General features: G+C 40.2%; 1 protein-coding gene and 1 long non-coding RNA gene across 3 annotated transcripts in view; one reads left to right on the forward strand and one right to left on the reverse strand.

Moving 5' to 3' along the window:
* Window positions 1-7,134: 7,134 nt before the first annotated feature.
* Window positions 7,135-22,806, reverse strand: CBLIF (cobalamin binding intrinsic factor). Its single transcript, XM_003909777.5, has 9 exons — window positions 22,688-22,806; window positions 21,175-21,351; window positions 20,324-20,437; window positions 19,738-19,878; window positions 18,035-18,216; window positions 14,612-14,789; window positions 13,249-13,450; window positions 9,275-9,393; window positions 7,135-7,407 (listed from the first exon to the last, which is right to left on the reverse strand). The coding sequence occupies exons 1-9, from the start codon at window positions 22,764-22,766 to the stop codon at window positions 7,346-7,348; spliced, it is 1,254 nt and encodes a 417-aa protein (XP_003909826.2). The 5' UTR covers window positions 22,767-22,806; the 3' UTR covers window positions 7,135-7,345.
* Window positions 22,361-25,625, forward strand: part of LOC103877465 — a 36,088-nt gene continuing 32,823 nt past the window's right edge. For both annotated transcript variants that reach the window (XR_002516970.2, XR_637172.4), the window contains exon 1: window positions 22,361-22,798. This is a non-coding gene — a long non-coding RNA (uncharacterized LOC103877465). The remainder of the gene's footprint in view (window positions 22,799-25,625) is intronic.

Consider the following 25,625-nt stretch of genomic DNA (forward strand, 5'->3'; position numbering starts at 1 on the left):
TAAAGGCAAGTGCAATTGTATACAAACCCTAAATGGAGGGAACGTATTTGCTAGCAATCTTCCCTTCTTTCTTTTCTGCATCTTCACAAAATAGTCATGCTTAGTCGACCCTTCCCCACTTTACCCTCCCAAGTAGCTGTCATTATAGACCTGTGCTACTAGGCTGGGCTAATATTTACATTTTTCATAGAGATAGTGTTTCATTATATTGCCCCAGCTGGTCTACGAACTCCTGGACTCATACAAGACTTTACCCTGTGTGTCCAGTAGAGGTCACAAAGTGCTTATTATAGCCACTGAAACCCCAACCAAATGCGTGCTTTGGCAATCGCATTATGCAACAATGAACACACATAAATGATTATAATTAGAGGGAATTGTTACACTTTAATTCATTCTTCTCTAGTACACTCAATACATTAGGATAGAGAGCTTGTTACATATCTCAGAGAATACAATTCTTAAGACTTTTCCAAAAATTAAGAGAATTTTAGAGATCATTCTATACCAAATCTCTGATTGTATAGATAAAGAAACTGATCTTTGAGTTCATTAGAGACTTGTCCGGGTCACTCAGCTTGTTTATGAGCGAATACAGGAGTGATAACTCAAAATCTTTTGATTCTAAGATCAGATTTCTTCTCACACTGTATCTGTAGACTATGTTTTCCAATGGTAACTTATCTTTTCTGAACTAAAATAATTAATTAATTCAATATAAATTTTTATGCCAGGTGCTGTGCTAGGTGGTGAAGATACATTGTTAAGCAAAAATGATCCTGGCTTGTGAGACTGTGAGAAAAATGTGAGTAGAAGCACTAAAATAATGGTCAGAAGAAACTCAGAGGTAATGTTAGGTTTCTTCCTGACAGGTACTTTCTATGCGTATTCAGTACTGATTTTGCTTGGTATCTTCAGAAATTTTGTGTCATTCTATTTTTAAAATTTAATTTACTTTTTGAAGTTAGAATTTGCATTCTAACTTCAAAATATATATTGTATTCTCTGAGATATGCATACTGCTTATAATAAGCTCTCTATCTTAATGTATTGAGTGTAATAGAGAAGAATGAATTAAAGTGTAACAATTCCCTCTAATGATAATCATATGAAATAATATGAAGAAAAACAGTTATCATATTACAAATTTCTTCTTATTAATTCCTGTGAGAGTTTACTACTACCCAACATAAAACAGAGTGCATAATAAACACAAATGCATCTTTCCATAAAGCTCCCCTCATAAAAATTGAAGTAAACATTACATTTCCAAGTGAAATGAAACACTACAGTGTTTAATAAATGTATTTGCTTCGTCTTCCAAATCTATGTGCATCCATTCTTTTTTTTTTTTTTTTTGAGACGGAGTCTCGCTCTGTCGCCCAGGCTGGAGTGCAGCGGCGCAACCTCTGCTCAACGCAAGCTCCGCCTCCCGGGTTCACGCCGTTCTCCTGCCTCAGCCTCCCGAGTAGCTGGGACCACAGGCGCCTGTCCCCGCGCCCGGCTAATTCTTTTGTATTTTTAGTAGAGACGGGGTTTCACTGTGTTAGCCAGGATGGTCTCGATCTCCTGACCTCGTGATCCGCCCGCCTCGGCCTCCCAAAGTCCTGGGATTACAGGCGTGAGCCACCGCGCCCGGCCGCGTCCATCATTTTTAAAATTTTTTTTTATTTTTATTTTTTATTTTAGATTCAGGGGTTACACGTCCAGGTTTGTTACATAGGTATATTGCGTGATGCTGTGGTTTGGGCTTCTAATGATCCTGTCACTCAAGTAGTGAACATAGTACCTGATAGGTAGTTTTTCAACGCTTGCCCCACTGCTTCCCGTCTCGTCTCCAGTGTTTATTGTTTCCACCTCTGTGTCCATGTGTACTCAACGTTTAGCTTCCACTTATTTTATTTTTTATGTTTTTTTGAGATGGGGTCTTGCTCTGTCACCCAGACTGGAGTTCAGTGGTGTGATCATTGCTCACTGCAGCTTCACCCTCTCTGGCCCAAGTGATCCTCCCACCTTACCCTCCCAAGTAGCTGTCATTATACACATGTGCTACTGTGCCCGGCTAATGTTTAAATTCTTCATAGAGACAGTATTTCGTTATGTTACCCCAGCTGGTCTACGAACTCCTGGGCTCAAGCAATCTTCCCAACTTGGCCTCCCAACATGCGGGGATTACAGGTGTGAGCCACTCCCCTCAGCCTTAGCTCCCACTTACAAGTGAGAACATTCAGTATTTGGTTTTCTGTTTCTGCATTAATTCATTTAGGATTGCAGCCTCCAGCTGCATCCATGCTGCTACAAAGAACGTGATATCATTTTTTTTATGGCTATGTAGTATTCCATGATCTATATGTAACATATTTTCTTTATCCAATCCACCGTCATGGGCACCTGGGTTGATTCCATGTCTTTGCTATTGTGAATAGTGTTGTGATCAACATATGAGTGCAGGTGTCTTTTTGGCAGAGAATTTGTTTTCCTTTGAGTATATATGCAGTAATGAGATTTCTGGGTTGAATGGTAATTCTATTTTTAGTTCTTTGAGAAATCTCCAAACCGCTTTTCATAGGAGCTGAACTAATTTGCATTTCCACCAACAGTGTATTAGCATTTCCTTTTCTCCTCAACCTTGCCAACATCTGTTATTTATTGATCATTTAATAATATCCATTCTGACTTGCGTGATATGGCCTCTCATTGTGATTTTGATGTGCATCTCTTTGATGATTAACGATGTACAACATTTTTTCATATGTTCGTTGGCTGCTTATATGTTTTCTTTTGAGAAGTCTCTGTTCATGTACTTTGCCTACTTTTTAATGGTATTGTTTGTCTTTTTTTTATTTGTTTAAATTCCTTATAGATTCTGGATGTTAGTTCTTTGCTGGATTCAGTTTGCAAATATTTTCTCCCATTCTGCAGGTTGTCTGTTTACTCTGTTGGTAACTTCTTTTTTTTTTTCTTGGTTGTTTTTATTTTTATTTTTATTTATTTATTTTTTTTGAGACAGAGTCTCCTTTTGTTGCGCAGGCTGGAGTGCAGTGGCGCAATCTCAGCTCACGCAACCTCTGCCTCCCAGGTTCAAGCAATTCTCCTGCCTCAGCCTCCCAAGTAACTGGGATTATAGGTGCCCACCACCATGCCTGGCTAATATTTGTATTTTTAGTAGATACGGCATTTCACCGTGTTGCCCAGGCTGGTTTCAAACTCCTGACCTCAAGTGATCTGCCCACCTCACCCTCCCAAAGTGCTGGGATTACTGGCATGAGCCACGATGCCCAGACGGTAATTTGTTTTGCTGAACAGAAGAGTTTTAGTCTAATTAGGTCTCAATTGTCAGTTTTTGTTTTTGTTGCATTTGCTTTTGAGGGCTTAGTCATAAATTCTTTGCCTAGGCCAATGTCTAGAAGGGTATTTCCTCGAGTTTCTTCTAGGATTCTTGTAGTTTGAAGTCTTACATTTAAGTCTTTAATCCATTTTGAGTTAATTTTTGTATATGGTGAGAGGTAGGGATTCCGTTTTATTCTTCTGCATATGGCAGTAATATTTATTGAGTAGGATATCCTTCCCCATTGTTTATTCTGTTGACTTTGTCAAAGGTCAGTTGGTTGTAGGCTGTGGCTTTGTTTCAGGGGTATTCTGTTTCATCGTTACCATCTTTTTAAAAGAAATCAGGTACTGTATATTAATAAGTCACCCAATTGACTGTGTCTTCTTAGATAATTTACTGGTGCTAAATGACTATAACATGGGAATTATGGGCAAGAGAAACAAGAGAAACAATGCTTGGAAAAAAATCCTTAAACCGTGTTTATGAATTGGGAATGAACAAGGAAAGAGTAGAAATCCTTAATCTGTGAGATAATGACAAATGGAAACAAGCTGGAAAATGTATTGGAAACATATTAAGAAATGGAAATAAGTCTTGGAAAATGGGTATTTTTATATATATGCATTCATATATATGATATATAAGCTTATATATGATACATATATGATATACAAGCATATATAATATATGATATATAAATACATAATATATATTTATATGTCACATGTATGATATATTTATATATCATATATCATCACATAAATATTATATTAGTATATAATATATCATACATAACTATAATATTGTGTATTATATAGATATTATGTATTTATATAGATTTATACATAATAGGTGTATTTATTATACATAAACCTATATATAATACCTATCATATATTTTAAAATAATAGGTATATATACCTATTATATGTTATATATAAATATATATTATAGGTGTATATAATGGTATATTTTATACATATACGTTTACACTATATATTTAAAAAGATACATACTTTTAGACAGGAGCTGGCTCTGCAGCCCAGGCTGAAGTGCAGCGGTGTGATCATGGCTCACTGCAGCCTTGACCTCCTGGGCTCAAGTATCAAGCAATTCTCTCACCTCAGCCTCTCAAGTAGCTGGCATGTGCCATGGGCATGTTCCACCATGACCAGCTAATTTATTTTTATTTTTTGTAGAGATAGGGTTTCCCTATGTTGCCCAGGTTGGAGGTGTATTTTATAAATAGAAGTTATGTGACTTCCTGCCCCAAGGTACTTAACTTCCTGCCCCAAAGTACTTAAGATGATATTCTTTTGCTGTATATTCTCACTTTAAGAAAATTACTTATGACAACTACCTTCATTTTTATAGTGTATGCCAATATAAGTACATTTTAAAGCATTTCCTTGGCTGGGTGTGGTGGCTTATGCTTGTAATCCCAGCACTTTGGGAGGCCGAGGTAGGTGGATCACCTGAGGTCAGGAGTTCAAGACCAGCCTGGCTGACACGGTGAAACCCCGTCTCTACTAAAAATACAAAAATCAGCCTGGCGTGGTGGTGGGCGCCTGTAAGCCCAGCTACTTGAGAGGCTGAGGCAGAATTGCTTGAACCCGGAAGACAGAGGTTGCAGTGAACCAAGATCGCATCATTGTACTCCAGCTTGGGCGATGAAACAAGACTCTATCTCAAAAACAAACAAACAAACAAACAAACAAACAAATAAATAAATAAAGCACTTGTTCAAAACAGAATTACAACTTTCGAACCCATTTCCCTCTCTCGAGCTCTGCCAATATAGATGAACACACACACAATTAAGTCCTAGATAGGTAGCTAAAACAAGGTTTTCATTATATGAAACAAATCTGTGATTTCTCTCTGTTTCCTCCCTAGCCTTGTTTCTTCAATTTCTATTATTACAGCAAACTCTACACACACACACACACACACACACACACACACACACACACACACAGAAATCTCTTTGGTTGCCCAATTTATTGTTAAACAAGCAAAAATAATCTTTGTATAAAATAATGTTTTTTTTTCCATTTTCCAGTTGCTCAATTATTATGTGTTGAATGGCTAAAACTTAGAAAACAGAGAGGCAAACAAAAAAACCCAATCACCAATAATTCTGCCACACAGAGATCGCCACTGAAACACTCCAGCATGGATAATATTATAATGTGGTCGTGTACTTGCCTTCATTCACTTGGAGTTGCTTTCATTCACTTCATTCACTCACTTCATTCATGTTCATCATGAACGTCTTTTCACGTCGGCAAGAATTTATCTTCAACATGAATTTTAGTAACTTTTAAGTATCCTATCATATGGATGCACCAGAGGTTGTCTATTGTCCTATTGTTGGACATCTAGATTGTTCTATTTTTTTCCATATTATAAACATTATGTTATGTTATGAGAGAGCACTTTACTCACCACCCCTGAGATTTCCTTCTATTACAGTGACAGTCTTGGCCTTTTTCTGGGATAGAGAGATTTACCTAATAGATAAGTTTGAAATTAGGACCTGGGCCTGTGTGGCCCACACCTTCTTCTCCTAGCAACCAGACTGTTACCAGAGAGCAGGTACTTGCTCTGAGATGCCCAGATGGGAGGCTTGTGCCTGGGCAGTTCAGTCTATCTGATTCTGGGATTCAGTTTTAGGAAGTGTATTGTGGCTGTACACCTAAGCTCTGGTCTATAATAGTTACAGCTGACCTTTTGATTCTTGTATATTTATGTGTCCTTATATATATATATATGTGTATATGTATAAATTTAAGAATTGGGATTTTTTTTGGCTGAAGGTGAGTATATTTTAGGCCTGTTTTTGTTTTTTTTTTTTTTTTGGAGATGGAGTTTTGTTCTTGTTCCCCAGGCTGGAGTGCAATGGTGTGATCTTGGTTCATTTAACCTCTGCCTCCTGGGTTCAAGTGGTTCTCCTCCCTCAGCCTCCCAAGTAAGTGGAATTACAGGCACGTGCCACCACACTGAGCTAATTTTTGTATTTTTAGTAGAGACAGGTTTCGCCATGGCCAGGCTGGTCTCGAACTCCTTACCTCAGGTGATCCACCTTCCTTGGCCTCCCAAAATGCTGGGATTACAGACAGGAGCCACTATGCCCGGTCATTTTAGATCTTTTGATACAAATTTTTATATTATTCTCTAGAAAGTTTGTACCAGTGTTGACTCCTACCGGCAGAGATTGGAGTTATGTTTATCTTTGAAAGCTTAAATTTTTTCAAAGATCTATATCTATTTATCATATAAAATATATAATATGATAAATTATATATAATCATAAAATATATTCAGTTATAGATAATCATATAAAATATATAATATATTAAATTATGTATAATATATTGAATATAAGTTAATTTGCACATTACATATGTAAATGATCTAAGTATATATTTTAAATATGAATTTAACCAAAAAAATTGGAAACGGAAGGAAAGAGTTAAGACATAAAATCATTTACCAAGTTTTTGAGCCATCTGGGAGTTTTATATGTTGATGGAGTTTTATATGTTGATGGAGTTTTATATGTTGAAATGTTTGGCCGTTTCATGTACACATGTATGTACATACGTGGGCATGTTTATGTTAGGCAATTTGAAAAGGAGTACTTGGTATAATATGAAAATACGACATTAAGAAATATACCATTTGTAGGAATAGGGAGTGTGCTATTAAATTAATCAAGAAATCAGAATGATATCCAAAAATATCAGCTACTCTCCCTTTTCCCCCCACCTTAGGTTTAAACGATGATTGGCAGGCATTGTGTTGAGAAGCTGAAAATTTTATTTTCATGAGTCATAGATGTTGAGACTCCAATGAACTTTGCATTTTTATTCTACATAGTGGTTTTCCATGTTTTTACCAGGAATATGGTAGCATCACAGGCATTCACTTTTTTGCATAGATTTAAAATGAACTGGAAAAAATTTCACCCATCCTTTGAAGATGTTTGATAGAAGCTGAACCCACCTCTTCCTTAGTACTGTGTGAAATTGGCTGTGATGTGCTCGTGGTTGAAGGGTATGTAGTCAGCAACCCCTGGAAATAAGCATAGAATAATATGAGGTGACTGTGGTGCATGTAACCATCTCCATCCCCTAAGGGATGCAGTGAGCTAGATGCAGTGAACTCACTAAATATTTTAAAGGAGTAAAATCATCCTAGAGAGAAATAGGCAGTTTGATTATGGAGAGAACATGAAATTGAGATTTAGGGTGTTCTTGTTTCCAGTCTCTGGTACCATTTAATGGAGTAAGTCTTTGGGTATATCTTTTAAGATGCACGAGCCTCTTTTTCCTCACATACAAGATTTTGTTAATAATATTTACTCTGAAGAGTTATTTTCAGAATTAGAAATAATGACTGCTGGGTGCCTGAGACAGTACCTGACACAGAATAATTGTGCAATAAATGGTGGTTATTGCTAAAATGGCTTATTTAGGCCAAAATTAGGGCATTCAAGGGAGAACCTCAGGTTCATTTTTGAAGTTTTTGTAAGACGTAAGAAAGAGCAGTGGGTTGAGAATTTTTGTCTTTCAGGACAGGAAAGATAGATGATGGCAATATCTGTTACCTTTCAGGTAGCCGGGCAACAGAAAGAATGACAGTTTCAGGCCTGCATCTTTTTGTTTCTCAGAGGACTTTACCATTCTTTCTCCAAGGGAAGAAAAGTAATTGGTAGACATGAGAATATGCCTGATTTAAGTTCCTGGGGCAATTACTTTCTTTTTTTAAAAAAATTTTGAGCATTTAAAAATTTTTAAATTTTTGTGGGTACATAATAGGTGTGTACATTTATGGGGTATGTGGGATATTTTGATCCAGACATTTCTTGAGATGAAGGTGATGGGAAAACTAATAATAATGATGATTAATATTTTTGAATACATGCCATGCAAAACACTGTACTTAATCATTCTAAGTATATTATTTCCAATCCTCACAATAACCCAAGAAATGATTAGTGCAATTTCCATTTTAAAGCTGTGCAAACTGGCTCACAGATTTACTACTAATGTACTGCAGCTATTAAATAAGCTATTAAATGCAGCTATTAAATAGAAGGAGCTTCTAACCAAGTCCTCTGTGACTCCAAGATCTTTATTATGTGCTTTGCTGCAATTCCACAAATTCTGACTGGCAAGATTTGTTAAATACATGATAGACTCTAAGAAGAACACCTCCCCCACTGTAATATTGGATAATGAAGCATCTTTACCAACCTATGACCTTGGCTCTACTGTGACTTTGTTTGGCTTTATCTGTCTCTGCATAGTGACAGTTAACATCAGGTTAACTAGGTAACATCATGCTTAGACAAAAACCATACACCAGTGCTCTTTAAATTGGAGAATATTTCAATATGTGTGCAAAAGCTTTAACCAATGTTAAGGTTTGGCTGAAGTCTGAGTTTTATTCTTCCCACTTTCTCCTAATTTTTTCAGGGGAAACATGCACCAACATCCACATACAGGCATTCCTCTCTTTGGAGATTTTTGTAAAAAAGAAGGTGAAGCGTGAATTTTGAGTGAAACTATTGTGCAAAGCACATTTGTACAATAGAGTTACAGAGACTTTGGAAACCTGGGTTTGATTATCCACTTTTACGTTCTAGATGCATGCCTTGTACAAGACCCTTTAATGTCTCTTAAGACTTACTTTCCTTCTCTGTAAAAGGTATTACCACTGCCTACAGAATTAATCTCTTTCTCTAATGATTATATATATAAAATAGATATTTGTATACATATAAGCAATCACTGTCTATAGGATTATTGTATATACACATATGATCTCATAATTATCAATTGATTAAATGAATGAATAAATAAATTAAATGAAAAATAATTAAGGAATGTAGCCTTCAAACTACGGAAGATAACACCTATGCCTTTTCTTCCCTCACCTTCATTCAAAGGTGTTATGCCACTAAGGAACTGCCAGTACGTCTTGTGATTAACATTTTCAGCGATATTGTTGATAGAAGAGACGACAAGGCCCCAAGATGTCATAGTGGTTTCAAATCTTAAAAAAAAAGTTGTCTATGATTAACATCTCACTTTAGGTCAGGGAATAAGGGGTAAGATGAAGGGATGGAGACATTCAATTAATTAATTAGTTAATTAAGTTTTTAGAGACAAGGCGTCACTTTGTTACCCAGGCTAGTGGTGAGATCCTAGCTCATGGCAGCCTCGAAATCCTGGGCTCAAGCAATCCTCCCGCCAGGATAGAGACACTTTAAATGCTTCAGATAAATGCTTCAGACAAATGCTTCAGACATTTTAAATGATATTCTCTTTTGAGCACGATTTTATCTGATAAAGTGATCAGATTATATCAAATGAGAAAATGCTTTAACCAGTTTACTATTGATGGGCATTTAGGTTGATTCCATTTCTTTGCTATTGTGAATCGTGCTGCAATGAACATGGATGGAGGCCATTTATCCTTAGCAAACTAACACAGGAACAGAAAACCAAATACTGCATGTTCTTACTTATAAGTGGGAGCAAAATGATGAGAACACATGAATACACAGAGGTGAACAACACATACTGGGGCCTATCAGAGGGTACGGGTTGGGAGGAGGGAGGGGATCAGGAAAATAACTAATGGGTAGTAGAATTAATACCCGGGTGGTAAAATAATCTGTACAACAAACCCCCATGACACAGTTTACCTATGTAGCAAACCTGCAAATGTACCCAAAACTTAAAATAAAAATTAAGTAAAAACAAAAGAAAATGGGCCAGGTACGGTGGCTCATGCCTGTAATCCCAGCACTTTGAGAGACTGAGGAGGGCAGATTGCTTGAGCCCAGAAGTTCGAGATCAGCCTTGGCAATATGGTGAAACCCCATCTCTAACAAAAATACAAAAATTAGCCAGTGTCATAACCTGATCTCAAAATAAATAAATAAATAAATTTTAAAAAAGCAAACATGCAAATGACTAATGAATGTGAAAGTACTTCACTTAGAATAAAATGAAATGAAAATGAATGGATTTTGAAAACACCTATTAATAATCAAATTTTAAAAATGTAAATTCCCCCAAATGAGTAAATAATTATATGAGTCATGGAATGAATATCCAAGATTAAATATTTGGAAGCCATGAAAATAATTGTCAATAATTTTCAGTAACACAGGAAACTACTTATGCAATAATGTTAAGTGAAAATATGAGATACAAATTTTACGTGAAATATCTCTCTGTCCCATGTATATGATGGATCACATCTATTTGTAATATGCATGGAAAAAAACACCTACAAAAGTTATAAAAAATATTAACAGCTGCGATATTGTGTGTGGACTGTAGATGATTTTTCTTTTTTATGCTTTTTCCCTCAAAATTTCTGCTATATGTATTTATTACATTTATAATCAGAAAAAGAAAAATTAGGCAAAATTAAAGCTAAGCTCAGAGAAGTAAAGTACAGTATATTCAGAGGGTTTTAAAATTAAATATTTTTGGGCCAAACACAGTGGCTTATGCCAATAATTCTAGCACTTTGGGAGGCTGAGGTGGGTGGATCACCTGAGGTCAGGAGTTCAAGACCAGCATGGCCAACATGCTGAAACCCCATCTCTACTAAAAATACAAAAATTAGCAGAGTGTGGTGGCGGGTGCCTATAATCCCAGCTACTCAGGAGGCTGAGGCAGGGGAGAATCACTTGAACCCAGGAGGCGAAGTTTGCAGTGAGCCGAGATTGCGCCATTACACTCCAGCCTGGGTGACAAGAGCAAAACTCCGTCTCAAAAAAAAAAAAAAAAAAAAAAAATTAAATGGTTTTGTAGTGCAATTTTTATCCTGACCTGTCTATGGAAGTTAGGGAAGTTATGGAGTCGTGCAGTAAGCAGCAGACACAATGTGCTCAACAGAACCAGGTGGAATAGACCGTCACGTGGTATCACTCAGTTGTCAATTCCTTAGCCTTTGTCAGTGTTCCTTCTTGATATCTTCCTGAAGAATTTGGATCATCTTTTCTTTGAAAATATCTGCTTTTTTCCTTTCCATGACTTGGCATTTTCCTCCTCTCCTCCTATAGCTTAGACTTCTCCATGTTTATTTATTGCTTCCTCTTTTTGCAAACTATAAATATTCCCTAAAAGTTAATTTTCTTATTATTAAGAAAATTAATTTAAAAATTAATTAATTTTTAATTAATTTTGTGATTGGTTTCTGTGATTTATTTCTGTATTTTCCCCTACCCTGACAGGGGCATGGAAAGAACATGAGCATCAGATTCAGTCCAAACTGGGTTCCACTCTCAACTCTTATTAGTTACGTGTTATGTGATCTTAGGAATATTGCTAACTTCTTTGGGCCTAAGGGTTCTATCTGTAAAATGAGAATAACTAAATATGTCTTATGGTTTTGCTGGGTGCATGTATCTGCTACCTACTACATGGATTCTTGACTTTGGTCATCACCTCTAAGAGATGACTGTCCAATTTTTTTCCCTGTCCTGACCTTTTTTCCTAGTACTTCCTCTATACCTCCAAAGCCTTTCTTTCTCCTTCCTTCCTTCTTTCCTTCCTTCCTTTCTTCTTTCCTTCCTTTCTTTTTTTGCTTTTTTTTTTTTTTTTAGACAGAATCTCACTCTCTCTCCCAGGCTGGAGTGCAGTGGCACGATCTCGGCTCACTGCAACCTCCACCTACCAGTCTCAAGCAGTTTTCCCGTCTCAGCCTCCTGGGTAGCTGGGACCACAGGCACACACCACCATGCCTGGCTAATTTTTGTATTTTTAGTAGAGACAGGGTTTCGCCATGTTGGCCAGGCTGGTCTCGAACTCCTAACCTCAAGTGATCCACCTGCCTCAGCCTCTTAAAGTGCTGTAATTATAGGCGTGAGCCACTGTGCCTGGACTATACCTCCAAAAGCCTTCTAATGTTCCTATTTCAAATGCCCACCATTAAACATATCTAAGGAATTTAATCCCTTTCTTTGAAAGTTGTTCTTTCTTCTTGACCCTTTAATCAATAGTTTTGAAGCTTCTTTCTCTTGACCTCTATGTCCCATCACTCACAGAGCCTTGGTGTGGATCTATGTATCCTAGAGGAAGTCATCGTCACTTCACAGCTCCATTATTGGAGTCATGTCCTATGTTTTAGCCTTGTCTCCTATTCTCACAACCTAAGCAACATTTTACAAAGTGGATTTTCTTACTCAAAAACTTGCTAAACAAAGTCCAATCTCCTGAACCTGGTATTTCAAGACTTTTACACTGTCACTCAACCTGGTGTGTCCACCTGGCCTATTCATTGGCCCCAAATTCCTTGCTCAGTCTTATTGCAAATGCTTTGTTTGGCCTCCCCTCCCCTCCCCTCCCCTCCCCTCCCTTTCTCTTCCTTTCCTTTCCTTTCCTTTTTTGTTTTCAGACAGAGTTTTGCTCTTGTTGTCCAGGCTGGAGTGCAGTGGCGTGATCTTGGCTCACCGCAACCTCCACCTCCCGGGTTCAAGCTATTCTCTTGCCTCAGCCTCCCGAGTAGCTGGGATTACAGGCATGTGCCACTGAGCCCAGCCTGTTCTGGCCATTTCTTTTCCTGGACTTACCTCTTCCCATATCTTCCTAAATAGTACCTATTCTTTGTGGTTCAAAGCTACAAAGTCTCTTTCGCCTGTTCTACTCTGCAACGGACTTTTGAATCTCCTCTGAATTTTTGTTTTTAAAACTTCATCATACATTGACTTGTGTGATTTAAGTTTTCATGAGAGCCTTATCTATTTATTAGATTGTAAGCTGCTCAAGGGGTTATTAAATAAAAATCTGTTATCAAAAGGAAAAAAAATTAAGAAAACAGAGGATGGAGAAAAAATGGGAATTCAGATCAGGCCTGAAGAGAATGATGAATGACACTTGTAACACTCACTTGAACATAGGATTTTTGCGCTGTGCTTCTTCTAGGACAACAAGTAACACTGACCCACTTTTCACACTCACATTGATGGTCTCGTTGAAGAGCAGCTCAACCCCCCTCAGCTGGTTATTTATGGTGTATATGACAGTGATGTTAGATGCGGAGGTGGGGTCAGGGCCAGGTTGACTGGGTAGAGTTGGTTGTACCTCATGATCTGTGAAGGGCAAAGAGGCCACATTTGTGAAAAGTTATGGGGTTTGTGTTATAGGTTTAAAATCTCTGTTATTGGCAACTCGTCCCAGAAGACGTTTCAAGAAAGTAGTGAGTTTCATACCATTTAACAAAGTAGTTGGACCACTAGCATGGAGTTCAGGCAAAAACTCCATGGCCACCTTGCTAAGGTTGGGACATCACTGGGAAGCAGCCTAAGGGGTTGAGTGAGTGTGGTAGTGTTTGGTAGGATTGGGATCAGTTTGCTTGATTTTGTCTCCACGTTCTGCATTGAGATAGACAAGAAACTTATTAATGTCTTCTTGTCTTAGGAAGTTCATGCAATGCAAGAGGAATGATGCTTTATGTTGGCATTTTATTAAAAAAAAAGAGTTCGAGGAATCCATATCAAACACTAGTAATCTCTGGAGTGGTAAGGTTTTTATGCAAGACCTCCACTTTCTAAATGCATATTTCTGTAATGTTTGAATTTTAAGTGTCTTTCAATTGTATGCATAATTGGATAAAATAAAGATGTTTTTAATTAAAAGGGGCATGCTAGGTTTCCACTCCATCTCATTGGTGTGTGGCATGCACCGAGCTTTCATAGTTAGATCTTTAAGGCTCGACTTAAACATGAATTCTGTTCTTCTCCGAAGCCGCCCAAACAAAATCAATAACTGGTCACGATTTTTCTTGTTTGCATTTGCACTGCATGGGGCTTTAACCTCTATTTCATACTTACTTGGTTGTTCCAAATATTGTAGTTTTTGTTTACACATGCCTTCTGACTTTGCGAAAGGCAGATATGATAAGATATGCATAGTGTTTGATGGTACATGTGTCAAAGGAATAAATGAAGCTATATGTTATTTGATATTTGGGACCCTGGAGCTTCCCCTGCCTCTAGTATCCCACAAAATGCTTTGCACATAGTAGGAGCTGCATAAATATATGCCGAATGAAGTAGATATGGGGCAGAGTTCTGAGTGCAAGAAGGTATGTCTGTGTGCTAGCACACACTCTTAAGGACTGGGAGTCAGATGAGGTCTGTCCACATGGAAATAATGGACATTACAAGCCTATATGCCACTTAACATTGATCCGCATGTCATTTCCGGCATACGCTGCTGCTTTATGACATAAGAAGAGGTGGATGTCTTACCAGGGCTACAAGTGACCTGGGGCACATCTAGGTATGTCTTTCCTTTCAGGGAAGGGAGGATTTGAGCAATGGACATGGGGTTGTGGAATTTCCCCTGCTTAATCTCATCGAGTATCATATCCATAGTCTTCTTGCAGTTCCATTCCTTTTTAGGTGGCTGAGGTGTTACAGAGAGAGCCTGGGAAGGAAGAGAGAAAGAGAGAGAGAAAGAAAGGGGAATTAGGCATAGCTGAGAGTTGGCTCTTACATGTCTTAATAGATAAACTTGATCACTAATCATTGTGATCACGTAGTCACCCAGAATGCAAAGGCAGTGCTATGTAAGGTTTGGAACACATTTGTCTTCAATGCTATGTCCCCACCACTTAGCACAGTGTCTGTCAGACAGCAGACACAGAACTGTTCAATGATCAGATCCAGGGAACACTATTAGACAGTCATATTTACGAACGATTCTTGAATGTAGAGTGAGGGTGAGAGCTGGGCTCCAGAGGGAGCTTTAGTCTAGGACAAGCTGGGTTCCAGAGGGAGCTTTAGTCTAGGACAATCTAGCCACATAAATGGAGTAGACCCCTTGTTTTATGTTGTCATGTGCCCTCTTTGGTGGACTTTCCCCTCACTTTGTGCTTGTGTCAGGACTGTCAGAGGCTCCACAACCCTGGCCCAGGACGGACTCATGACCGGGGCTGGGCTGATGGTGGTGCACCATCCCCTTGATGACAGTGATTGGTGGACACATGTACTAATCAGAGTCATTCCCTGACATACAGACGTTGGGAGACCGAATGATTTTTTTTTTTTTCCCTCTGCTAAGATTATTCAACTGGAACCACGCAAGTAAACAGTAAGCTGCTGGTGACCATCTTTCTCAGTCACTTTAAAGAAGCCCTGAAGCAGGAAAGAATGAGGAAAATCAGGGCTGGATGATGAAAAAAGAGTGGCCCCTAATATCATGATTTGAGCCCTTTATTCTGGTTATTCCTGAAACCACCTAATTCAGCCCTAGACTTCCCAGTGTATGTGAATAGTAAATCCTCATTTTTTTTTTTTTCTTGAGCTAAAAGGATTTGGGTTTCTGCTACTTGCAAAATGAGTCTTGAGTAATACACCAAGCCATTCAGCCATTTGCCTGTTTTGCTGCATTATCTATCGCATGAATAAAATAGAAATAATAATTTATGTCTATTGTTGGGGGAGTCCTTTGAGGTTCCAAGGGGCTAATATATAAAAGCATTTCGTGATGTGTGATGTGGAAGCTGTCATTCCCACCTCCCTTCCTTTACGGTGCTGATTATGGCCACCAGAGCATGTGAATAGGCTGAGATTGTTGATGACAGAATATTTTAGATTAGGAAAATGTTATATATTAGACACCTATTGATTTCAGATTTCTGGATGCCTAAGTAAACTCCAGATAGAGGCAGTAAAAAGCGTAGGGGAAGATTATATATTCTTTTTTTTTTTTTTTTTTTTTTGAGATGGAGTCTCGCTCTGTCACCCAGGCTGGAGTGCAGTGGCTGGATCTCAGCTCACTGCAAGCTCCGCCTCCCGGGTTCACGCCATTCTCCTGCCTCAGCCTCCCGAGTAGCTGGGACTACAGGCGCCCGCCGCCACGCCCGGCTAAGTTTTTGTATTTTTAGTAGAGACGGGGTTTCACCGTGTTAGCCAGGATGGTCTCGATCTCCTGACCTCATGATCCGCCCGTCTCAGCCTCCCAAAGTGCTGGGATTACAGGCTTGAGCCACCGCGCCCGGCCAAGATTATATATTCTGATAAGAAATCCACATGGCTTGTGGTATTTGGATATATACACGGTCCTGCCTTTTGATAGGAAAAGCTTTAATTCCCAGGTCCAGCTTATCAGAGTGTACTTAGCAAGTGATAAAATCCAAACAGAATTCACAAACCAAGTTAGCAAAAGTAAACACTTCCCCGTCTGGTGCTAAATTGAAGCAAGGTTATTTTTAGTGAGTCACACACATACACACACAAATCCCCAAACCATCTTTTATATCTCTTCCAGACTGCCTTTTCCTTTCCAAAAAGCTTCTAGACCAGAGCACTGGAAATGCTCTTGTAAAATTTAGCCATGGAAAAAACAGGGTTTTGTTCTATGACAAAGTCTCCTTGACCGTGACATATAAGTGAGCTTTATTTTAATTAGTCACTTCTATACGTGGTCCTTTGAAGTGCAAATTTTGTTTTTGCTCTTAGGTTTAACATGAACCAATTCTTAGGTTGCTTATATCCTTTTCTAATTTTTAATGTATGAAATCTCAATACTAGTCTCTGTTGTTTTCCCCAGGAGACAATTTCTTTCTAATAGTCCACAACTATGTTAGGTTTAGGGCTGGCATCATCATGCCATGATTCTCCCTTTCCTGGGCTTTCTGAGTTGAAGAGTCCCTAGTCCTATTAATCCCCATAGGACATTTTGAGACATTGGAGCTCAGAGTTCTTGGTTGGGATTAGAGGATTCAGCCACAGATGGCTGCTAGTTTTTGATTCTAGTTGGTTACTTCTGCCCACTATCGTTGGTGCATCTGTCTTCTGTAGAGGCTGCTGCCCTAATCAACTAGGGTAGGGTGGGTTGTTGGATTTGGAACTATTAACACTAAGAACATCTTACAGAATCCAAGCCTGGGAATGTATATGCTATTAAAGCATAGAATTGAGTATGGACTTGGCTGCCAGATAGATCTGCTTTACCATTTACTATGGGTTTTTGTGAGGCTGGGTCAATGTTAGGTTATTTTCCTTAATCACTTTGAGTATAAACTTGCTATTTTTAGATCAAGGTAAAACACTGGGCCGGGCGCGGTGGCTCACGCCTGTAATCCCAGCACTTTGGGAGGCTGAGGTGAGCAGATCACGAGGTCAGGAGATCGAGACCATCCTGGTTAACACGGTGAAACCCTGTCTCTACTAAAAATACAAAAAATTAGCCAGGCGTGGTGGCGGGCGCCTGTAGTCCCAGCTACTCAGGAGGCTGAGGCAGGAGAATGGCGTGAACCCGGGAGGTGGAGCTTGCAGTGAGCCGAGATCACGCCACTGTACTCCAGCCTGGGTGACAGTGCGAGACTCCTTCTCAAAAAAATAAAATAAAATAAAATAAAAAATAAAAATGAAAATAAAAATAAAAAAATAAAAAAAATAAAAAAACACTTAAAAAGAACACTTGGCTGGTAAGACTGCATCAGAAAATTCTATATTTTTAGAGTGCATGCTTTAATATTCTTATTATTTATACATCAAAATTGCATTTTACCGGTAGAGAAACTGAGGCCCAGGTACCACAGAGAATATCTCTCAGGTCATACTAGCTGGATTTTCACAGAGATGTTAGTAGAAGCCTGGCTTCTTGATTCTGCAATCCAGGCTTATTGGCAGGAACCCAACCAAGAACATCCAGCACGTGTTTACCTGTATGGCGAGGCCAGTACTGTAGATGTCTCCAATGATACCATTATCTTTGATCTTCGTGCTGATATTCTCCACAATAGCCTTTAGTACCTGACCAAACAGGGCTCTGTAACCTTCCTCTGAACCTACAGGGATCTTGTTGTACATGCAGGTCAGAGCCAACGTTGCCATTGCTCCTGTGTCTGTGAATCACAGAGGGGATAAGATCACCATAGTCACCATCACAGCAATATGAACAGCTAGCATTTATTGTGTGCTTATTGTATTCTGGCTCCATGATTTCATTTGCTCCTCAGAACAACCTGTGAAATAGTACCTGTAATCATCTCCCTTTAAGAGACAAAAAATAGAGGCTCAGAAAAATTAATTGCCCAAGGCCACACAGTCAGTAAGTACAAGGCCAAGATCTTAACCCAGATCCATACAACTCAACAGCTCATGCTTATAATTAATATAGACAGGCAGTACGTTCAATCATACAGCTCTTGTGCCAGAAAAGACAGATGCAGTCTCTGTTTTAAACTCCTTTAGCATTTGTTGTTTATATATCTCTTTTACAATCTTGATGCTCTCTTTTATTTCTATATTTTGTTACTGTGCTCTGTGAACTCTTAGATGGTGGGAATTTTGCATCCACCAAAGCACCCCACAAAGGGACTTTTTCTTGTTTGCATGCAATAAACACGTGGAACAAATGAGCAAGTTCTGGGATGGCAAGACTAGAAGAAATAAAAGACTTGCCAGATATCATCTTTTATTTCATTGATCTTCCCCTCCTCACCTTAATCTCCATTTGGAAGTTGCATAACTTCATTAAGGGTGATAGTGTTATTGACAACCAGAAGGAAATAAGTCCATACTTTTGGAGGCAGAGATGCCCCAGAAATGTGTGAGGTCCTGGATGTGAAAGGGAGACCAGTCTGTTCTTGACCCCCAGGGAGGATCCTAGAGCAATTGTTCACCTGTTTGTCTGACAGGAACTGAAACAAGAGAGGCTGCTGATGGGGTGCGTGTAAGGGAGTGAAAACCTGAGACAATACTATTGCTTAGAGAGTTGGCAGAGGAGAAGAGGTGACCATGAATGCGGGCTATGACAGTGGCCCCCACAGAGAAGGATCATTATCCATAGAAGGAGACAGAAGGAGGACATGATGTCGTAGAGGGAAAAGTGTCTACTCACAAGCAGCCATATGCTTGCAGAAGAAAGACGCAAGGTGGTCCCCGAGTTTCCATGAAGGGAAACATCGTGAGTTAGGGTTCCGAGAGTAGCTGTTTAATGGAGAGAGGATATTTGGATGTACTGAGGAGAAGCATCGAAAAGAATGGAGTGTGAGAGCATCAGTAGTGATTAAAGAGGAGATGCAGAGGAGAAGTGAAGCAAGACATTAGTATTTAATTTGGGAAGAATTTCTGACTTGAATGACATGACTATTGTTCCCAGCGGAGATTCTGTAGCTGCCAGACATATCAAGTATTATCTAGTGTCCTTGTTTCTACATAATGCTCCCTTGCCTTCCTTCATGTACTCCTCAATTCACCTGCCCAACAAACTTCTGGTAAGTATCTCCCATCCACAGGCACATTCACGTCCTTAGCTCCTCCTCCATGGAATGCTCTCCTTTTCCACTTCCCTGTGCCAGCTCCACCATTCAGTGCACAATGCCTCTAATGTTCCCAGCTCAGGGTACTGGTGACCTACTCACCTACATTGAAGGGAGAGGAGTTGGCCAGCAGGGTCTTGGCAAAGCGGACGGCTATCGGCAAGGTTGCCTCAGAGTTCTTCTGGCACAGTGCCAAGATCGCTAGACTGGGCCCATAGAAGGCTGATGCTTCAGCATTGGGGCCTCGAAAAGGGACAGAGAACCTTCATCAGACTCACACTCAACACAATGAGGACATTTGCAAACAAGGAAAAGCCAAGCCTTCGAAGAGGAAATTGCTAGAAAACCTGCCCCCAAAGAGAGATACAGCATAGGCAAAGAGCAACTACAGTGTTTATCAAAAGAATGTCATCAGGCATCTGCAAAGAATAAAAGGGATGACTCTGTCTTCAGACAGGTGATGACTCGACAAGCTTGTGTCCTTGGGATCATGACCTTTTCTAGTTCATTTTGGATTGGAAATGAATCTTTCCATTGTGTGATTATCAGAAGGACCAGAGTGAAGGATACATTGTGTCTCTTCCCTAACTTTCCTTTCTCTTCACCCCCACCCTTTTCCTGTCTGGGTTTAAAGTTCTTGGGAAAAACCATGTGCCTGACTTTCTTCTCCCTTCCAGTGAGGTCTTACTGGAAGGTGCCCAATTCTCCATTTGTCTTTGTAGAATGGATACTTTATCCCCAGGGTCTCGGCAGGAGGAGGTGAGGGCCATGATGGTGAGGCCAAGCTGCCCAATGGTTAGATCTGCAGAGAAGAGAACACAACAGTTAGACCGAGGCATCCTCAGGGGACAGCTCTCCAGGAGCCAGTGATGAGGTCTCTGCTTTTTATCCAGAGCATTTTGACTTTTTAATAATACGAGCAGTTTTTTGATGTGTCTTTCCAAAGAAAAAAATATGGAAGAATACATAAGGGAATATTTAATATAGTGGCCTCTGTGTAACTTGATGACTCTAGTATTTGCTATTTGAGAATCCCTGGTGTTTGATTAGAAAAGCAGCAAAATACTCATCTAGATTTATATACAGAAATTTGCAGTTACAAAATAATTTAAAATTTATCTACCTTGAGCCTCCACACAACTCCTGGGAGATAGGCAGAACAGAGATTTTATCATTATTATCATTGCTATTAGCAGTAGTAGGGTTACTGCTATTAGAATCATCTGGAAGGTGAGGCTGAGCAATATCCAGTGACTTGTCTCAGATCCCAGAGTTATGAAGTGGCAGAGCTGGAACTGGAAGGCTGCTCTTTCAACATCTAGTCCAGAGCTCTCTCAGCTTTACTGACCTCCTCCATGAATGCTCTGACTTCACATGTGTTTCTTTCCAGGTACCTTCCAGGTATGTAGGGAAAGGTGTTTGGGTGGTTTATGTACAATCAGAGGCCGCAGTGGGGTGGGAAGGACACTGAGTTGGGATCTGGAGGTGGTGTGTGATGTGTGAGATTCAGGGAGAGTGCAAGCGGCTCAGATGTCTCACCGCTGGTGTCGCTGGACATGAGCTGGTAAGTCAGGAGTTTCTGGGCCTTCAAATTGTAGGCTCCAGCCAGATTCATGGCAATCAGGATGCTGGGGTTTGGGTAGGCTGATGAAGTCACCGAGTTCTCCATGAGTACTTGTATGCCATTGACCAAGGGCTCCTGGGCTGAGGGAACCGCTGAGAAGAGGAAAGCCATTTACTCACCTTCTAACCCTCATTCCTTCTCAAAAACATTATTCCTGTGTCTTTGATGCTTTTTTTTTTTTTTTTTTTAGACACTTTCTCTCTTGTTGCCCAGGCTAGAGTGCAGTGGTGTGATCTCGGCTCACTGCAACCTCCACCTCCCAGATTCAAGTGTTTCTCCTGCCTCAGCTTCCCGAGTAGCTGGGATTACAGGTGCGCACCATCATGCCTGGCTAATTTTTGTATTTTTAGTAGAGACAGGGTTTCACCACGTTGACCAGGGTGGTCTCAAACTTCTGACCTCAGGTAATCCACCCTTCTTGGCCTCCCAAAGTGCTGGGATTACAGGCGTGAACCACCTCGCCTGGCCGACTTTGGTGCCTTTTAAGCGAATACTTGGTTAGTACTGGTATCCTAAGTGACTAAAGAGAAATGGAGAAAATTGTGAGATTTTACTTTTGAGGACAATTAGTTTCTCCATCTTCTCAAATAATCCATATCCTTAAGAAAGTGATTTTTAAATTTAGTAACTTCAAGCAATATGGCTCATGACATTTCTCATAGTTTCTATCACTTTCCTGGAAATCACTGATTTCCTTGCATTCGTTTTTTTCCTCACTCTTTCATGAAGAATATTAAATATTTGGAATATAATTTATCCTTACTGAGTACCAAAATCTCTTACTAGTATGTAGTGGTGTCTGGTCACAATAGTCACTGAATGTCTGTCTTTGTACCATCAACCATTATTCCTGCAGTAGTACTTTCATCTCTATTATTTTTATTTATTTATTTTTTGAGACAGGGTGTTGCTGTGTCATCTAGGCTGGAGTGCAGTGGTGTGATCATAGCTCACTGTAGCCTCAACCTCCTTGGCTTAAGCAATTCTCCTACCTCAGCTTTCTGAGTAGTTGGGACCACAGGTGCATGCTACTATGCCCAGCTAATTTTTTTTTAAGATTTTTTTTTTTTTTTTTTTTTTGGTAGAGATTGAGTCTCACCATGTTGCCCAGGCTTGTCTTGAACTCTTGGGCTCAAGCAATCCTCCTGCCTCAGTCTCCCAAAGTACTGGGATTACAGGTGTGAGCCACTGTACCTGGCCCCATCTCTCTTAATCAAAAACGTATAGACTTGCCTCTCAAAGAACTTATGCTATTAAGTCAGGAAAGATGAACAGCACACAATCACACTTGGACTTACCCATTTTGGAATTCCTATAGTGATTGCTATTTTCAACCACTTTCTCCTCAGCAGAGCTCAGTGTCAGAGGTCACAGCCCCTCCCCAAGGCAACTGCTTCCCTGACCTCCTTGGAAAAACATCATACTCACAGCATGAACTCCGGGACTGGGTACTAGTCCCAGCTGTAGCCCAGAGAAGGCTCAGGAGGTAGAGGGCAAACCAGGCCATCTCACTCTCCTGTCCACGTCTGTCATCCACAGGTACTGCGATTTGCGAGTGGAATATTTCTTTACCTTCTCTTATATGTGCTTCCCTTTGTTAAATAATCTGCTCCCCAACCCAGCCTCTCCTAACTGCCCCTGTGCTGACCTCTCCTTTCCTGATACAAGTAAGTAAATTTTCATCAGCTTATCTAAGTTTACCGACTATAGACCCTCCAAGGTGTCTGAAGGTGACTTCTAGGTTACACAGTCATATGAGAAACCTGGGGCTGGGTATGCAGTGAAGGCAGTGTTGAGAAAATGTCCTTTACCAAAGTCCTGGGTCAGACATCAGGAAGTTTGGATAATGTGCTAGTATCAACAAGACTTCTTCTAGCCCTTATTGTATCCAATCAGTCATCAGGCTGCTTTTTAGTAACTACTTTACTGGGATTTAGGTCATTTATAGACATCAGCTCATTTTATGATCCTGGGCACCTGCTTTACAACACGCCCTTTTAGGCTCTCAGGCAGGCATCTGCCAGGTGACATCTGGCTTTATGAAATTAATGATGTCTACCTGGACCTGGATTCTAGCCTAGACTCTTTGAAGTTGTTTGACTTTAGGGAAGAAATGGACCTCGGTTTCCCAGAAATGGTTTTGTTTGAGTTCTCTTTCCTTATCTGGAGATAAGAGCCGTCTCAAACACCCAAAGCTTTCAGATACTGTCTTTTAAAGTAAGTAATTAGAAAATGTGAGATCCATTAAGTATACATATTTCAGATGTGTAGCTATATTATAATGCAAATTATACTTCTTTATAAGAGGGAACTGAAAATAATATCTTGAAATTATAAAGAAAGGAGCCTTTTTTTTTTTTTCCCCCTGGATGTAAAGTAGCTCATTTTAAGGGGGAAATTCTGCAGTGGCGCCCATCTTAGCATAAAAGTCAAAGCCCTTGTCATGACCTACAAGGCGGTAGAAGATCTGGCTTCTGGTTTCCTTTCTGACCTCAGCTCCAGGCGTTTTCTCCTTTGCTCACACTGCTCCCATCACACAGAACTTCTTGTGTCCCTTGAACACATCAGCTACCTTTGCACGTGGCGTCCCCTCAGCCCAGGACCCCTCTTCTTTTAAATAGCCTCGTGGTGGCTTCCTTACATCCTTCATGTCTCTGCTCAGAGCTAAGCTTTTAGAGAGGCCTTCTCAGGACATCCTACATAAGATCCTGCATCCTCCCCTCCACTGACACCCATCATGCCCCTCGCCTGCTGTAACTCATCGCCCGCTGTCGCACTATGTGTGTGGTTGTTTATCGTTTGTTTATCTCCCTACTAGAATGTCTGCTCCACGAGGGAGGGGCTTTGTCTCTGGCTCACTGCTCTGTCCTTAGCCCTTACAACACAAACTAGCTCACAGCAGAAACAAAATAGTTTTTGAATGAGTGAATTAATGAGCAAATGTAAGACGTGGGTAATAAAGCAGTTTTATTCCCCCTTGGGAAACATGGTGAGTTTTGTGAGATGAGGTACGTATTGGGGTATGCTGGACAACTTCTAACATGTCCCCTGTTTTCACCTCCTGGTATTCATGCTTTGTGTAGTCCTCTTCCCTAGAGTGTGGGCTGGCCTGGGGCCACATTCTATTATAATGAATATAATGCGGCAAAGGTGATGGGATGTGTTTGTGAACGACCGATTTCCCTCTTGCTTGCCTTCTCTCTCTGGCCCTTCCTGTTCTCATGAAGGCAGCTGCCAAGTGTGAGCTGCCTTATGGAGAAGCCCACGTATGGCCCCTGAAAGCAGCCTCCCGCCGATGTCCAGGGAGGAAAGAATCCTTCCCCAGTGAGCTTTGCGATGAAGGCAGCCCCAGCTGACATCTTTTTATTTTTATTTTTTTTACAATTGACATAATTGCTTTATTCAGTCCTTTTTGTTATTAATCTCCAGCTGACATCTTGATTGCAGCCCTGGGAGAGACCCTCCTAAGCCAGAGGACCCAGGTAAACCCTCCCTGGATTCTTGACCCACGGAAACTGTGGGATAATAAAGTTGTCTTAGGCCCCTAAGTTTTAGAGTAACTTGTTATGTAGCAATATATATCCAATACATGGTATATGGTGGAAGACAAGGCTGGAAAGACAGTTTGCATCTACTTGGTGGAGAGCCTTGCATGCTGTGTAAAGGAGTAGGAGGCAGAATAATGCCACTGCCCGGACACCACCAAATGCCCATGCCCTAATCCCTGGAACCTGTGAACATGTTACGTGGGTTATATGGCCAGGAAGAATTAAAGATGCACATGGAATTAAGGTGGCTAATGAGCTGACTTTAAGAGAGGAAGATTAGCTTGGATCATCTGGTTGGGCCCAGTGTCATCACAGAGGTCCTTGTTAGTGGCAGAGGAGGGCAAGAGCATTAGAGTCAGAAAAGCAAATGTGATGTTGGAGGCAGAAGTCAGAATGATGCAATTGCTGGCTGTGAAGGTGGACAGGGGCCATGAGCCATGCAACATGGGCAGCCTCCAGAAGCTGGAAAAGGCAAGGAAACGGATTCTTCTTTACAAGCTCTGTTACTAGAGCAGCCCTAAGGAAATAGCTGGGAAGGCTCCTTATTGTCTTAAACAGTTGTTTCCCCTTAGCCTTTTTATCTATAGGGGCCACTGCTTAAAGAGTTCCAGATCGCCCAGGATGCTGCAGGAGCTCCATGATCCCTTGCCAAATACCAGTGGAAGATAAGACCTGCACAAGACTGGTGCAAACCAGGACCAGTAACCCCTAGTTACTTTTAGATCATTAACATATCATTATAATACTAGATTCTTATCCCTTAAAAGAGAATTGCTGCCATTTTGTGTACACGGGAGGTTATGAAGAAGTATGCCTGG

This window comes from Papio anubis, chromosome 12, assembly GCF_008728515.1.
Source record: "Papio anubis isolate 15944 chromosome 12, Panubis1.0, whole genome shotgun sequence".
Lineage (NCBI taxonomy): Eukaryota > Metazoa > Chordata > Mammalia > Primates > Cercopithecidae > Papio > Papio anubis.

Coding starts and splice junctions, on each gene's coding strand:
- CBLIF (XM_003909777.5), bottom strand. CDS start 22,766: ATGGCCTGGTTTGCCCTCTACCTCCTGAGCCTTCTCTGGGCTACAGCT. Junction 18,217..19,737: donor CTCCTCTCCCTTCAATGTAG/GTGAGTAGGTCA, acceptor TGTGATTCACAG/ACACAGGAGCAATGGCAACG. Junction 14,790..18,034: donor GTACTGGCCTCGCCATACAG/GTAAACACGTGC, acceptor CTTCCTTCCCAG/GCTCTCTCTGTAACACCTCA.